Source organism: Chiloscyllium plagiosum, chromosome 24 (genome assembly GCF_004010195.1).
Source record: "Chiloscyllium plagiosum isolate BGI_BamShark_2017 chromosome 24, ASM401019v2, whole genome shotgun sequence".
Classification (NCBI taxonomy): Eukaryota; Metazoa; Chordata; class Chondrichthyes; order Orectolobiformes; family Hemiscylliidae; genus Chiloscyllium; species Chiloscyllium plagiosum.
Genome location: NC_057733.1, coordinates 21,637,914 through 21,654,933, shown reverse-complemented (window position 1 = coordinate 21,654,933; position 17,020 = coordinate 21,637,914). Strand labels below are relative to the sequence as shown.

The following is a 17,020-nucleotide window of genomic DNA, read 5'->3' as shown; positions in this document are numbered from 1 at the left end:
GTAAGTGGTTTGTCAGTCCGAGAATGCAGTTCTACTCGTCAGTAACATGATACCCTGCAAGGGGCAATTGCATTCATCAGGCACTTACACAATACAGATTAAAGATCTCTGTAATCACAGAGCCCTGCATGTGACCAACTGTGTGGGATAAAATCCTAGTCACAAGCAATCTTCACCATGATCATTGGTCATTACAGATTGATCTGAGTTATCTCTGTGAATCAGCAATAATCACAGTTAACCTAAAATAAAAAGCACATCTTGGCCTCTCTTCACAAAGACAATCCAAGATCTCATAAACTGCACAAGGGCATGGAGTTCATCTCATCTCAAGTTGAATTTTAAGTGTTTTCCAACAAGCTTTTATATGCAAGGCTGCTGTTCTTGGAATGCTTTTGAGGGGTGAGGATTTGTGGGGAAGGAAACAGAGTATCAGTGACCCTATCACACTTACAATCTTCCACTATATTTCTGCTGTATACCTCAGAATACGATCCCCAGTCAAAGGTGCATGTTGAGGCATTCCGTGGACCTCACAGTCAGAGTCCTCCATGCCCCACTCTATCAAAGATCATGCTAAACCATCCTTTGTGTGTGATTATAAATACTGACTGCTCACATTACTACTTACCTCCTGTGTTTTTGATCTTCCCCACAGAGGCTCTTTGGAACCATGACCAATGGATCCAGCCTCAGCTCAGGGATTGGCACCGAAGCTGGTGCAATGATGCTGCAGACGCATTGAGGAGGAATAGATGTGTCAGTGAGCTGAGGACCAGCAGCAACCTCCAGTGGCTGCCAAACAGCTTCCAGGTGGAGGCGTTGCAGCAGAAGGCTCCCTCAGGATAGAGAGGAGGCATGGAGTCAGTCATCCTCACTGCTATTTCCTCCAGATATGCACAGTGTCACCACAGGCAGAGGATGTCCTGGGACACTGTCACTGACTATGCTAGCTATTGGAGGGGGACTTGTGACGTGAAGGGGTGGGCGGCTCCCTTATCTTGTAATCGTCAGGGTGTCAGTTGCACTCAGTTTTTACGCAAAGTGTTACTTCCAGGGATCCACTGGGGACCTGTGTGAGATATCTCAATACTCAACCCACAAATCTGTTAAGACTATTGTTGGTGCAATGTATGCCAGATCACATCTCTCCATCTCACTTTCCCATGATGAGGTCAGTGTTGTCACCCCCAGCAGCAGGCTTTACAACCTAGCTGGCTTCCCTCTGGGCAAGGCACCATAGACTGTACACACATTGCAGTGAGATCACTATATCATCAAGCAGCTAACTTGATCAATATAAAAGGCTTCCATTCTACCAATGTGCAAGTCATCTGTGATCACATCTTGAGGTTCTGTACCAGATACCCTGGGAGCTGCCATGATGTCTATATTTTTGAGAACTCTCATGTTTCTGTTTGTTTCAAGGATCATATGCCTTACAAGGATGTTACTGGGAGACAAGAGCTATCTTCTGCAACCATGGCTGATGACTCCATTACCCAGTCCCTGATTGAGGTTGGGTGTAGATACTAAGCTGCCCATTCTTCCACCAGAGCCATTGTGAAGTAGATGGTGGGTCTCCTAAAGATGAAGTGCTGATGCTTGGATCAGTCTCGGGATGGAAGGGAGGTAGATGTTGGGACCTTGCAATACAATCTGCACAAAGTATGCCACATGCTGCACACTGCTCAACTGAAACAGTTGATGCAATGAATGCTGAGTATCTGGGAGAGCAGGAGCGGTCTTCCAAGGAGGAAGATTGAGCAGGAGAAACATTTCTGCACAATAGAGTGCTACAGTGTCGAGTGCACTAAGCCTGACAGGACTATATTGGTATCCCAGCTTTGATGAAGAATCAAAAGGTTAGTTTACTTTCTCTCCATGGATGCTGTGATCTCCATCATTTGCTGTTTCAGGACTGAATTGGGACCCGCTTCCAGTAGATGAGATGTGGGTACAGGGATCATTCATTAACTTTGCTTCCCACCAATAAGCAAGCAGTCTACTCCTGGAAGCAAATGAATACTTTTCTTTGGTTTTTCTTTACTTTTGTTGTTGCTGAATAACAATTACTGCTTTCAACAGTTTAAAAGAGTTGGGCAGGAGGCTGGAAGAACAGAGCGACCCAGGCCGCATCAGAAGGTGGAGGAGTTTCAGGTGTAACCCTTCTTCAGGACTGGGGGTGGATATGGGGGGAGCTGCAGATAAAGGGGGTGGCAGGGTCAGGGTGGTGAAGTGGGGATAGGTGAAGACAGGGGGTACAAACTGGTTGGTCAATGGTCGGTTACAACCAAAACGTTGACTTGTCCACCTCCTGATGCTGCCTGGCTTGCTGTGTTCTTCCAGCCTCCTGCCTGTCCAATTTAAATTCCAGCATCTGCAGATTTTTTTTGTCTTCAACTGTTTGAAGGCTTTCCAATGTGTGGTGCTCACACATTGAACTTTGTGAAGATATCAGGCTACTCTGAGCATTAGGGCAAGTGTAGGATGTTATTAGGGATGGTTAACCTGTGCAGTTTGATTCTTGTAGCTGCAGTTACAGTGATAACTGATCTGAAAACTGATGATGTGAAATAACAATTTACTTCTGAATATGCATTTGCGCTTGCAATGAAGTGTCTGCTGTGGCACCCATATGCCCTCAGAATCTTTTCCATTCGCCTCCCATTACATGCACTGTGAAGGGCAATTCCTGGCTGGTGGTGCTTGACCTGGTGCATGACTGGGCTTTACAAATGGTGCCAGCGCAAGGAATCCCGGGGGGGGGGTCCTGGCATTGCCGAGTGCTACTGCCATTGCTCAGTGGACGATAACACAAATCGGGTGCCGTAGTGTCTGTGTAATGAGGTGAGCTGCGGAGAATAGTGTGTGAAACTTCACTAGGGTTCAGAGAGAAACCCTGCATGAAACTCCCCAAATTGATGCTTAGCCAATTTCTCAATAAATTGGATCCTCATTGTTACTGCGTTTTGTTTGTAATGTGCTGCTGTGTTAAAAAAGATTTACATTAGTTTCAGAAATATGAGAGGGAAGAGCTTATTTCCTTGCTTCATACAAGTTCATTGAAAAGAACATGATGTGCATAAACCCTAGCTAGTATTATTGAGTTCAATTCTCGAATGTCCATCTTGTTCTCGGATGACTCTTTGGAAAAGAAAGCTATTAACAATATTTGCTAAAATTATAGTAAAAATTGCATGAAACCCACATTCATAATGTTGTGAAAGTATAACGTTAATGTACAGACAGGTCAAATGCTTTGAATGTTAATGAAATGTAAAATATTACATTCAATTAAATATTTTGTTAGCATGCGGAAGACAAATTTAAGAATAAAGAAATTGAACACTTATCCTTTGTACCCATCATCTGTACAGTTCTGATATCACATCTGATATGATTAGGAATTAACCAACAAGTTTGGGAGATGTAAGTGCAAAGGTCAAAGTAGAAAGAAACATAGAAATATCTATCAAGAGGAGTGGGCCACTCAACCACCTCACCTCAGGTCTTTTCTTCCTGATAATCACATCTGATCTGTCCTTCAATTCCATGTATCCATCTTTGATGGCTATTCCTTGATTGGGGGTCAGTTCAGTGACCACAAAGCAGAGTGACCCCAATAGCGTGGGTTCAATTCCCACACCGGCTGAGGTTACTATGAAGAACTCTCCTTCTCAACCTCGCCTGAAGCATGGTGACCCTCAGGTTTAAACCACCACCAGTCATCTCTTTCTAATGAGAGAGCAGCCCTATGCTCTGACAGACTATGGTAACTTTGCCATTACTTGTTCCTCAATGATCTTAACTAAAAGACATGTCAGTGTTGAAATTTTAATCTACCTAGCATTACAGACATTTAGCAAAGTAGGTTTCAGATTTCCGCTACCATTCGAATGAAAAAGCAAATTCTGATTTCACTCATAATTGGACTTGCTGTAATTTTAAGATGAAGCCTTTTTGGTTTCAGTTGCCTATGTAATAAAAATAGCTACTCTATATCGGCCCTATCAAATTCTTTCAACATTTTTAGGGCCCTCATTAGATCCACCCACAAGCTACTAAAGTCGTGGGAATGCAAGTCAAGATTATGCAATTTGTCCTCATAATGTATTTCTTTAAGCTCGTTTATCACTCTGTTTAAACGGTGCTGTACCCTTTCCAAAGTCAATATATGTTTCCTGAGGTTTGGTGGCCAAAACTGAGCATGATACTCCAGATGGTGTCAAATCAAGGCTCTGTTATTAAAGTATCACTTCCTTCCATGGCTAAATGCCAACGCTCCATTAGCAAGAGCATTTGATTGCAAGAAAAACATTCTTCCTATTACCTGTTTTATATTGTCCCTGTTCTCATTGCCCTCTTTACTTCAGTCTAACATAAAGTAAATCAAACTGTTTTTTAAAATTAACTGATTTGGATTTTGCAATCAAAATGAAGTGACAATGCTCACCACTAATCTTAAAGAAAGCCACAAAACAGCATTCTTGCACCCTTTGTCATGGGGACCTCATGTTTCTAATGTTAGCTTAATGCTAGTACCACCTAAAAGAGTCTTCTGGCATCCAACAATGATGATGTCATAAAGAGAGTAGCTAATTACTGAAGAATTCTCACAGACAGCATATTGATAAGTAAATGACACTGATATCCTTCAGCTTAAACCATTTTACACATGATAATATAAAGTTTGAATAAACACAAGATCATGGTGGAAGCTGAAATATAAACACTTACTTTGAAAATTTGTTAAAAACTACTACAAATGGAATCTGGTAGCACTCTGAGTGATAGAGAGGATGGTGGAATTTGTGACAGACCAGTTGAGAAGCCTGATGATGCCTCCTCACCATTGGGAATATGTTGCTGCATCTGTTATGTTTTTACCAATTGGCTTGGCACGTTTCTCACTAGGTAGCAATGAGTTGCCAATTAAGGGGTATATAATTTGGTAAATGCCTTATCAATGCTGCAACTTGCCTCATTAATGTTCAGCTTCCCATTTTACCAAATGCATCAAACAAGCTAGACGCTGGGAATTTTTGACATGGAACTCAGAGCAGGTATCTGGCAACTTCTGCTCACCATTGGCTGCAAGCAGCCTCCAGTTTGGACACAGGGAACCCATATCTCAGAACACACTCCATGGGCATAGGCCACATGCACTTCACATCCCAGGATGTTGGCATTTGAAATGTACTGACTCCTAAGAACCTCATCTCTGATCGACTTTCAGTCTGCTCCTGTACTTCAATGCTGCATCTCAGACTACACTGAAAACTATCATTGTAATGCTGCTGCAAGATGCCAATCCACTCAGGGACACAGTCAGCTCATAGACTGGACCATTATTCATAGAGTCATAAAGTCCTACAGCATGGAGACAGGCCCTTTGGCCCAAGCTGGTCCATGCCGACCAAAATGTCCATCCACTCTAACACCATTTCCCTGCACTTGGCCCATATCCTGCTAATCCTTTCCTATCCATGAATTTGTCCAAATGCCTTTTAAATGATATTGATGTACCCACCTCAACCAGTTCTGCTGGCAGCTCATTCCATGTCTGTGAAAAAAGTTGCCCCTCGGATTACCTTTCATTCTTTCCCCCTAACCTTAAACTGATGCCCTCTGGTCCTTGATTCCCCAAGCCTGGGAAAAAGACTGAGTCCATTCTCCCTATCCACTCAAGAAGGATGCTAGGGATAAACCAGGAAACAGCAACCAGTGAATCTACCATCTGTGGTGGGGAAACTATTAGAAAAAGCTCTGAGACAGAATAAATCTCCATTTCAGGAGTCAAGGATTAATCAAGGATAGTCAGCATGGCTAAGGGCAGTTGTGGCACAGTGGTAGTATCACAGCTCTGGGATAGAAGTCTTGGGTTCGTGTCTTACCTGATCCAGTGGTGTTTTATTACATCTTCCAAACAAGTTAATTAAAATATCTAGCTCATATGGCTTTATAAAGGGGAGATCATGCCCGACAAATTTGACTGAAATTTTCAAGGAGATGATTGAAGCTTTTGACAAAGTCTCATCTGGCAGACTGGTTAAGAAACTAAGAGTGGAGAGTGATTGTAGATTAATGTTTTGGTGACTGGAAGCCTGTGCCCAGTAGTGTACCACAGCATTCAGAGTTGGTTCCTCGCTGGTTGTTGCATCAATTCATGATCTAGATATGAGTGTAGGAGATATGATCAGTAATTTGCAGATGACGTGAAAATTGGTGATATGCTAAGTAATGAGGAGGAAAACCTTGCAAGGACTTGCATGTGCCAGTCAGATTCAGACACACAAATTGAATTTAATCCTGAAAGGTCTGAGGCCATGCACATTGGGATGACTAATGAGGTGAGGGAGTACACCATGAATGGTAGGACCTTCAGAAGTACAGAAAGTCTGAGGGACCTTGGTGTGCATATACATGGATGCTTGAAGGCAGCAGGATGTGATTGCATGACAGAGATGTGGATCATGTGGGTATGGGCTGATTAAGCTCTGAGGAGAGACTAAAAGCTCTTGTGATGCAGTGGTAGTATCTCTTCCTCTGAGCCAGGTGGCCTGGGTGAAGTTGCACTTGCTTCAGAGGTGTGTCATAACATTTCCGAAGAGGTTGATTAGAAAACATCTCAAAACAATGATATGAGATTAGATAGCCTGGCATTGTTTCCGTTAGAGCAGAGAAAGCTGAGGCTAGATCTGATTGAGGTCACAGAGTCGTAGTCATAGAGATGTACAGCATGGAAACAGACCCTTCGGTCCAACAAAGTTGTGAGAGTCATAGCTAGAGAGCAAACATTTCCCCTTAGTAGTAGAGTCAGTACCCAGGCAGCACAGATTTAAGGTAAGGGGCAGGAGGCTTAGAGAGGATTTGAGAAAAAGCCTTTGCACCTAGAGGGTTCTGGGTATCTGGAACTTAGTGGCTAAAAGGATGGAGGAGGAAGGAATCCACAAGACATTTAAGAAGCATTTAGATGAACCCTTGAAATACCATAGCAAACAAGGTTATGGGCGAAGTGCTCGAAAATGGGATTAGTACACAGATGTTTGATGACCAGTGTGAAGAATGTAAATATTAATCCACACAGTAGTTCAGTGAGCAGGATTTTTATGCATTTCTTTTCAGCAGTAACTGGAAATTCTAGCCCCAAATTCTTCTTAAACATGAGGGAGTTCCTGTTCTCTCTACAGTTGCAGAATACTTGTTTTTCTGTGGCTTCACACAAGAAGAGAGATGAGAATAAGTTGAGCGAGCTCTTGGAATAGGGGGTGTTGTGGGGAGACTAAACAGATGCATTCCAAATTACGAGAATTTGGTATGAGTCAGTATAAGCAGAATGGGCCAAATAGTTTCCTTCTGTGTGGTAAGATTCCATGAAAGTAAAATTGCCAACTTCATTCGTGAGTGTTCAATTGTGAAGGAGGACAAGTGATTACTCACGTTTGTTAGAATGGACATTTTGCCCCTTTTTACTGAAATGATGGAATCAACCAGCAAGCGTCAAAGGAAGAGACATCCAGCTCAGCAGTAATAGAGGTCACAGATAAAATGTATTTTTAATTACATTCCCATGGCCAGAAGCTTCTGTTTTGTTCATAACTCGCGAAGAGGTTTTCTGCTTTGACATATGACAGAAGATGATATAAAATAATTGCATCTTCTGTAGCATCCCATCCATTAATTCTGAAAAAACAATTTATTTCAGCTGAAAAAGGAGAGAAATTCTTTTTCATCTTGTTTTTACCTGGGAATCACAATGCCAGCTCACTGATATCACCTTTAAATCTTATATATACCATAAGGACATAAACATTTGAAAGGCTTGACAAAGAAAATAATTCATAAAAACAAAAGTCTGATGTGATTTTATATTATACAAAGATTCGAACCTTTTTGTCTTGTCTTGTCTCTTGCTGTTATATTTCACAATCAAGCCCATTGTCAAATTGTGTATTTTTTTGGGTTTAATTGGAAGACATTATTCTAATAGAGGCTTTGAGCTGATGTGAAGCTACAAGAGTGAAATTGGAAAAGTATAAAATGGATATCACAACTTGCGTAGATTACTGCTTTGGAATCATTTCCAATAACTACAATTGAAGACCTCTCGGGTGTCCCTTCTGTGATTTGGATCTGTTTGTTTTCCCACTGTGCTTCATTATTGAAGTCCAGACTCTTTAATTGCGGTTTGAATTGAATCAAAAGCTTGAATTCAAACACTTATTTGGTGCTTTATTTACCCATGAGAGACATTGAATGATGATTATGTGCACAGAGTATTTTTCTCCTGAGGAGAAAGAATAATGCATACATGGAGAGAAACCTGGGCCAGTAATCACTTCTGCAGGCTAACCCGTCATGAAGGGTAGCACATTGACGTTTTCCTGCTTTTTCCTATAGGTATTTTTTCAAGCTTAAAATATCTAAAGAAAAATTGGCCCAGATTTTGCAGTTGCTTTGACAACAAAACTGTCAATGGTCACTGTCAATCCAACAGTGAAACTGTCAGTGTTTCTAGCTTCCACATATGCAGTTAAATGAGGAAATCTGGAATGTGTTGTCAGTGATTCCCTGATCTTCCACATGCAATCCTGCAGTCAGAAATGTTTACAAGTCCTAGAAATGATGCAACATTCCCTTTTTGATATTGCTACAAAAAAGATTTGAAAAATGATGTACCTTAATGAGTGAATTGACTAAAACTGGGCGTTTAACTCTATACTGAGTCATAGGTACTGCTGGTAAACCATTCTGATGCAGTAAACTAAATGTGTTACATTTGTCTAATAATAAATATTAATATTTAGGTTTATATCTTATTCCCATATGGATGCCAAAATTTTTCTTTCACTTTCTATAAAATGTGAGTGATATTCAGAGCATTTTCACTTCCTGACTTGCTGTCTGTGCAAATTGTTCAATGTGATTAACTGCTTAGTCTGCTTGATTACTTTGGTGCTGCTGAATGCATGAAGGATCCCTTGGCTTAGTGCTGAAAGCATACTGATGTCAGGAAAGGAGAAATCCATATTGTCGGTAGTTTCATTTGAAGTCAGTGACAAGGGCCATCACTTCACTGCTAACTGCAAAATCCAATGCTGTGTTTTTCTTGCCATCAGACCAGTAAATTTTCCAGTAAAGTGGTACCAATGTCGTGTGAAAAACAATGATACGATGTGAAGAGTAATTTTAGTAATGGCACCAGGTTAGAAAATTGTCAAGTTCATGGGGCTTCTTTGAATAGAACCTGACTACTGGTTTTATTTAAACAACAAAGCTTGTCTAAATTAATTTTCTAAATAATTTCCTGTTTGATTAAGTTCTTTCATAGAATGTGCCTGGGAAATTTTAAAATCTATTCATTTACTGGTTATTTAAATGTTGCTGATATATTATTTATTCTTTGTCTGATATCCTAAAAGTATTTAGAAAACAAGGGCTGAAAAAGAGAGAACTTTATACAATCATTTTTAATAATTTCTTTTCATTTAATCATGGGAGTTAAGAGTGGTTCTTAACTTGCATTGAGGTCAGACCAAGTTAGGGCTGACAGATTTCTTTCACTGGACATTCGTGAATCAGAATGGATTTCACTGTTACTGGTTATAGCTTTTTAATTTAAGATTTATTATGAAGTAAATTTAAATTGTGTTCAGTCCATAGATGATTGGTGCCAACGTTTGGATATCTAGCACTGAAATATTCACTTTCTGTAAAGATACGTACATCTTATGGTTAAGTCATATAATGCCAAACAGTGTGAAAGTAATGATCAGCAGTGAAGCAGGACATTCTATTTATAATTTCTAATGAAGAGACCCACAAATGAAAGGTAGAATAATGTAATAAAAATATAGAATGGGTGAATGTTTATAAGACCATTTAATCCATAGTTAGGAAAACAAAGGATTGTTTACATTTCAATAGATGTTTCCCACAGTTTTGATTACTTTTCTGATTGATATGTTACAGTCCTAATTTGTTAATATCCAACACATAAAATTGTCTTATTGTTCATTTTTGCATTTTCCTAGCTAACTTATGTTGAAAGAAAAAGCTATCAGTAAGACAATTTCGGAGATCCAATACTATACTATATATAGGGGTGATATTGCAAAATATGCTTTTTGAATACATTTCAATGGATCATCATATCATCAATGTATAAACATATGCAATTGTTTTTCTGATATTCATTTCTAGGATGGATGATATACAACTGTGTAAGGAGATAACACGACTTAAGAAAGAGCTACAGAAACTAGTATCAATACCAGGTGAGTGTTTGAATTCCATTGACATGAAAAAAATAAATGCGTCAACCAATCATGTTTTCAAAGCAAATCAAAGCTCACACCCAAAACAATTAGAGTACAGTGATTGAGCATGCTCTTATTCCCATGGGCAAAGGCTATTTCCACTGCACTTAAAATGTGGATTGATTGCATCAATAAGTGTTTCAGCTTCCACGTTTCTGGAATGGACAGATTCTATGACACACAGTACAATGAGTCTCTGACTGCTTGAACAAGTCAATTAAACTATTGTTTAAAACCTAACATTTATCAACTTCAATGGTAAAACAGTAACTTGCATTGCCCTAATGTGTGCTTTCACATTGTTTAGTCAGGGTCTTTGTGCTGGAATAAATGGAGACTATGGTTCAGTCTTTGATGTTGATTTATTTTCCTTAGAATAGCAATTAGGGATTGATGTCAGTTTCGTCTGTGATGGTTACAAATGACCTGTAAGTGTCCTCTGCGTAACCGTAATAGTCAAGAAAAGCAGATAGAACACATTCAGACCATTCAGCCTCGTGATTCCATTATTATGCAAAGATTTTTCGACTTTTTCCTTCGGTATACTCAATGACTTTAACATTCACAGCTTTCTGAAGTGGAAAATTCGAAAAATACACAACACTCAAAAATTTCTCCTACTCTCAGTCCTAAATGACTGAACCCTTTTTTCCAGCAATTGCTGTTTTTATTCCCTCACCTGAGGAATTAGTTTCATGGACCTTTGTTGTTCTCCCTCTAGGGCTAGTATATTCTTCCTATGAGACCAAAACTGTGTGTAACACTCCAAGTGTGATGTCACTAAAACTGTATATAGCCTTTACTCTCATAGAAGTAAAAACAATGACTGCAGATGCTGGAAACCAGATTCTGGATTAGAGTAGTACTGGAAAAGCACAGCAGTTCAGGCAGCATCCGAGGAGCAGGAAAATCGACGTTTCGGGCAAAAGCCTTTCATCAGGAATACAGGCAGAGTGCCTGAAGGGTGGAGAGATAAACCCCCTTTACTCTCATAGAGTCAGAGATTCATTGAAATGTACGGCACGGAAACAGACCCTTCGGTCCAACGCGTCCATGTCGACCAGATATCCTAAATTAATCTAGTCCCATTTGCCACCACTTGACCCATTTCCCTCTAAATTCTTCCTTTTCATTTACCCGATCCGATGTCTTTTAAATATTGTAATTGTACCAGCTTCCACCGCTTCCTCTGGCAGCTCATTCCATACATTCACCACCTTCTGTGTGAAAACGTTGCCCCCTAGCTCTCTTTTAAATCTTTCACCTCTCACCCTAAACCTATTCCCTCTAGTTCTGAATTCCTCCATCCCAGGGAAAAAGCCTTGTCTATTTACCCTATCCATGTAGACTCCAACTACTTTGTAATAAAGGTTAAGGTGCAACTTATTGATTAGCACCCAGGTCTCTGAAGGCCAATATTCCATCATTTTCTCACCTTTTAACAAATATTCAATTTACAAATTTTCAAAGCAGAAATCTTCATACTTGCACACATGATAATCCCTGTGTCATGTTTTCTTTACAGCAGCCAAAAATAAATTTGCATTATAGTTTCAACTGGACACACTTTTCCTTTCTCAAGAATATATCTGTATGTCCTTCTGTTTGAGCTGAGGAAGAATGGTTCTCAGAATCCACTTGCCAAGCAATCAACACTCTCCTATCATGCAGTATTACTAATATTGTCTTGACCCAAAACATTAGCTTGCTGTCTCTCCATGGATGCTGCCTGACCAGCATTTGTTGTTTCAGTTTTTTTTCTTGAATTGCAATTCTTGCAAATTGTTGATAAAAGTTTTGACAAAAAACATGTTTTTTTATTCAGCAAGTTTTACATACATTTTTCTTATTGATTTATATCATTTAGAACACTTTTTTCATATCAAGTTTATAACCCCTCCATATAATCCTCTCAGATAAGATAACCATGGTGCTAGTTGCAGGATAGCTACTTGCTCCAGCACAACAATGTCCTGGGAATCAATCTTCACTTTGGTTTGCTCACCTTGGTTCATGAGCTTGTGCAAACCTTGACTGGTGTTTTAATAGAGGAATGAAACAGTTTTATTGAAATGGGTTATCAACTTAATAACCCCAAAATCATTTTAGGGTTTATGAACTAATTAGCTATATTATGTGATGAAATCCATTCCTACTGTTATGTGGTTAAAAATCACACAACACCAGGTTATAGTCCAACAGGTTTAATTGGAAGCACACTAACTTTCGGAGCGACGCTCCTTCATCAGGTGAAAGTGGAGGGCTCCACTATCACCGAATGAAGGAGCGGTGCTCCGAAAGCTAGTGTGCTTCCAATTAAACCTGTTGGACTATAACCCGGTGTTGTGTGATTTTTAACTTTGTACACCCCAGTCCAACACCGGCATCTCCAAATCATTACTGTTATGTGAGAATGCAACATTCAGAGGATATTTTTAACAGTTGTCTGAATGACCGTAGATTGGAAAAGGGGGAAATGCAACGAGACCTAGGAACCCTTAAGTCGCTGAAAGTAAGCATGCAAGTGCAGCAGGTGGTGAAGAAGGAAAATGATATATTGGCCTTAATAACAAGATGATTTGATTACAGGAACGGGGATGTCTTGCTTCAGTTGTGTAGGACATCAATGAGATCTCAGTATGGAGTATTGTGTGCAGTTTTCCTCTCACTAGCTGAGGGAATATGTTCTGGCTTTGGAAAGAGTGCATTGAAAGTTTCCTAGACTGATTCCTGGGCTGGTAGGATTGAAGAGAGACTGGATCGGTTAGGACTATATTCATTAGAGTTTAGAAGGATGAGGGGCATTTCACAGAAACGTGTAAAATTCTGAATGTATTAGATGGGGTAAATGCAGGAAGAACATTCCCGATGACTAGGGAGTGCAGAACCAGGGTCAAAGACTATGGATACAGGGTTGATCATTTAAGAATGAGACCAGGAGAAATATCTTTACACAAAGAGAGTGGTGCACTTACAGAATTCTCTGCCACAGAAAACAGTTAGAGTCATAGGGGCATAGAGATGTATAGCACAGAAACAGACCCTTCGGTCCAACTTGTCCATGCCAACCAGATATCCTAGTCTATCCTAGATAATCTAGTCCCATTTGCCACCACTTGGCCATATCCCTCTAAACCCTTGCTATTCATTTACCCAGCCAGATGCCTTTTAAATGCTGTAATTGTACCAGCCTCCACCACTTCTTCTGGCAGCTCATTCCCGACACGCACCACCCTCTGCGTGAAAAAGTTGTTCCCTAGCTCCCTTTCAAATCTTTCACCTCTCACCCTAAACCTATGCCCTCTTGTTCTGGATTCCTCCACCTCGGGGAAAAGACCTTGCTTATTTATCCTATCCATGTCTCTCATTATTTTATAAATCTCTATAAATTTCAACCTCCGACGCTCCAGGGAATACAGCCCCAGCCTGTCCAGCCTCTCCATGATCAGCTTCCTATTCACCCTAATCAGCTCAAGTTCTCCAACAATGGCAACATCCTTGTTAAGTTGAGGCTAAAACATTTAATGTTTTCAAAAAGGAGATAGATAGGGTTATAGAGAATCATAGAGATGTACCGCATGGAAACAAATCCTTTGGTCCAACTCATCTATGCTGACCAGATATCCTAAATTAATCTAATCCCATTTGCCAGCACTTGACCCATATCCCTCAAAACCCTTCCTATTCATATAAACATCCAGATACCTTTTCAATGTTTTAATTGTCCTAGCCTCCTCCACTTTCTCTCTTTCCTAGAGATAAAGGGACCAAAGGGTATTGGGTGAAAGCGGGAACATGAAACTGAGTAGAATGATCATATTGAATGGCAGAACAGGCTCGAAGGGACAAATGGCCTACCCCTGACTCTATTTTCATCTATCTGCACAAGATTTGTATAGCGAGAAATCAGGGTAATACTAGAGCAGTTGACTTGCTCTGCATAGTGAGGGCTCTTGGAAAGTCCTGAGAGCTGTGGGAGGGCCAGACAAGAAGCAGCTGTCCATTAACAGTTCATTCCAATTGATTGTGGAATTTGAAAAAGCACATTAGCAGTTTTTGCCAGATACATCCGAAGCAAAATTAAAGCTCAGGAAAAAAATCCATAGGTAGGGTTTGCTTGGTGAAGCAAACTGCCAGTGAAAAGCTGGAGTTTATGCTTGTAAATGAGTACTGGAATGTAGTGAAGACCTAGGAATTGAAGGAAATTGACCAGAATGAGAGCCACTGTTGAGGTGGTCCATGACACAGTGGATCTTGAGATAGAATTTCAAGGCCAGATCAGCAAAAAGGAAGAATAATGATCCCTTACGAAGTTTAATTGGATTTGATGACTTACAATGTTATTAACATCTGGGGCAATATGAAGAAATCAATGGACTCTCACTTGATTGCATTTATTTCTTTGATGTGCAGTGTGGGTGTTCTATTTCCCCTGTTTATCTGGGTTTTAGAACAAAGTTGTACATATGTTGTAGATTGTATTACTGTTCTAAGTTGAATAGTAAAGCTTATTGTAGTTTGTGCAAAACTGTGGAATATTCTCTTCGTCAATCCTCTGGATCTCACAATTTGTCCATTGTAAAAATAAAAGTTAATGGTTCCCTAGCCGGATCGTGAGATATATTTGGTGGTCTGTTCCAGGATCATAACAATTACTTTCAAGATATTTCTCAACATGTGTCCAATCAACTGGGGTGATTTGTTTTCCAATTGTCACCCCAACCATTTGTAGGACCAAATAGTCTTGAATCAATGAATAGTTTTATGAGATTTCAGAAACTCAACTGAAATAACTCAAACTGCTATCAAGCTAAAAACTGGACTGAACACTGTCCTCACCAACACTGCCTGCCAACTCATCACAGCTAGCAGGCATCAGTGGGTACTGATTAAAATGGAGTGCCAAGTTATTTGTCAACATCTTAGCTTAGAAAAAAAATTAATTCTGCTTACATGCAAAATATTTGAGTTGTTCAGGACAACACAGTCTTTTGTATGAGTTAGGATTGTGATTATTTAATGTGAATGTCTTGTTCTAAAGAACAAAAACTGCATGTGAAATTTGGAAGCCTCCTTTGGAATGTTTACTTTTTCTTGATTCTTTTTTATATAAATTCCCAGAAGTGCTCTCTGATAACTGATTCAAGTAGTCAATCAGGTTTCCAGTTCTGAAAAGACATATGCCTGAGGTTTAGTTACATGTCATCGTTCTATCTGTCAAATGGACTTTTAGATTAGATTCCCTACAATGTGGAAACAGGCCCTTTGGCCCAACAAGTCCACACCGACTCTCTGAAGAGTAACCCACCCAGACCCACTTCCCTCTGATTAATGCACCTAACACAATGGGCAATTTTGCACAGCCAATTCACCTTACCTGCACATCTTTGGATTGTGGGAGGAAACCGGAGCACCCGGAGGAAACCCACATAGACACGGGGAGAATGTGCAAACTCCACACAGACAGTTGCCCAAGGCTGGAATCAAACCTGGGACCCTGGTGCTGTGAGGCAGCAGTGCTAACCACTGAGCCATTGTGCCACCCTATTGTTTCCCATCTCCAATATTTTTGTAACTAAAGTGTTCGAAGAAAATACTTACAAGCTTGTTTTTAATGCCCTCTGACTTTTCTGTTGGGTTACTCACAGCAGTATACAGGAAAGTAACCCTTAGTTTATTGGAGGATGCTCAGTTATTGTATACAAGACTCAAAAGTGGGCCCTGGCAGGCTAATGAACTCATAGTAGCACAGCATATCCCAATTCTGTTTTCAAATATACTTTAACAGAAGTAACAAGATAGTCACTTTAATTTAAAGCCCCTTCTGACTGTTATTTTTTAGATTAGATTAGATTCCCTACAATATGGAAACAGGCCCTTTGGCCCAACAAGTCCACACCAACCCTGCAAAGAGTGACACACCCACACCCATTTCCCCTTCCGTATATTTTACCCCAGACTAATGCACCTAACACTACGGTCAATTTATCATGGCCAATTCATCTGGCCTGCACATCTTTGGACTGTGAGAGGAAACTGGAGCACCCGGAGGAAACCCATGCAGACACTGGGAGAATGTGCAAACTCCACACAGGCAATACCAGGTTATAGTCCAACAGATTTAATTGGAAGAACTCCAAAATCCAGTGCTTCCAATTGAACCTGTTGGACTATAACCCGGAGTACATCCCGGTCTAACACCGGCATCTCCAAATCATCCATACAGACATCTGAGGCAGGAATTGAACCCGGGTCCCTGACGCTGTGAGGCAACCACTGAGGCACTGTGCCACCTGAAATTGTGTTTCACAACCTTAGGATATTCCAAAGCAATCTCCAGTCATGAAGTGAATCACAGTGTAGTCATTGTTGTAATTTGTGAAACACAAAGGCTAATTTTCTGTCAGCATTTTCCCCATAAACAGCAATATGACAATGGCCAGTGTATCTTTTGCTTTTTCCATAGCAATATCTCAGTTAATCAGAGTTGAACTGCCAAACCAGTAATCACTCTTTTCTTCTGTAGTATAAATTGTTTGGAAGTTTAGCATTCTTGTATTTGTCCTGATGTGTGTGCAAAATAAAATGTTTTTGAAACATGTATCTGTTTTCAGCAATATTCAAATTCTGTACTGTCAAGCGAACGTAATCTGTTTTTCTCATGTTGATTGGAGGATAAATATTGATCAGGAGAATTC

General features: G+C 40.2%; 1 protein-coding gene across 4 annotated transcripts in view; it reads left to right on the top strand.

Moving 5' to 3' along the window:
* The window catches only part of LOC122562059 (bMERB domain-containing protein 1-like), a 70,211-nt gene that overhangs the window by 17,691 nt on the left and 35,500 nt on the right, over positions 1 to 17,020 (top strand). For all 4 annotated transcript variants that reach the window (XR_006315204.1, XR_006315203.1, XM_043714528.1 and 1 more), the window contains exon 4: positions 10,207 to 10,280. Coding sequence is in view for 2 of the 4 variants with exons in the window: in XM_043714528.1 (XP_043570463.1) it covers positions 10,207 to 10,280 (74 nt within the window). In the remaining 2 variants the exon portion in view is untranslated. The remainder of the gene's footprint in view (positions 1 to 10,206; positions 10,281 to 17,020) is intronic.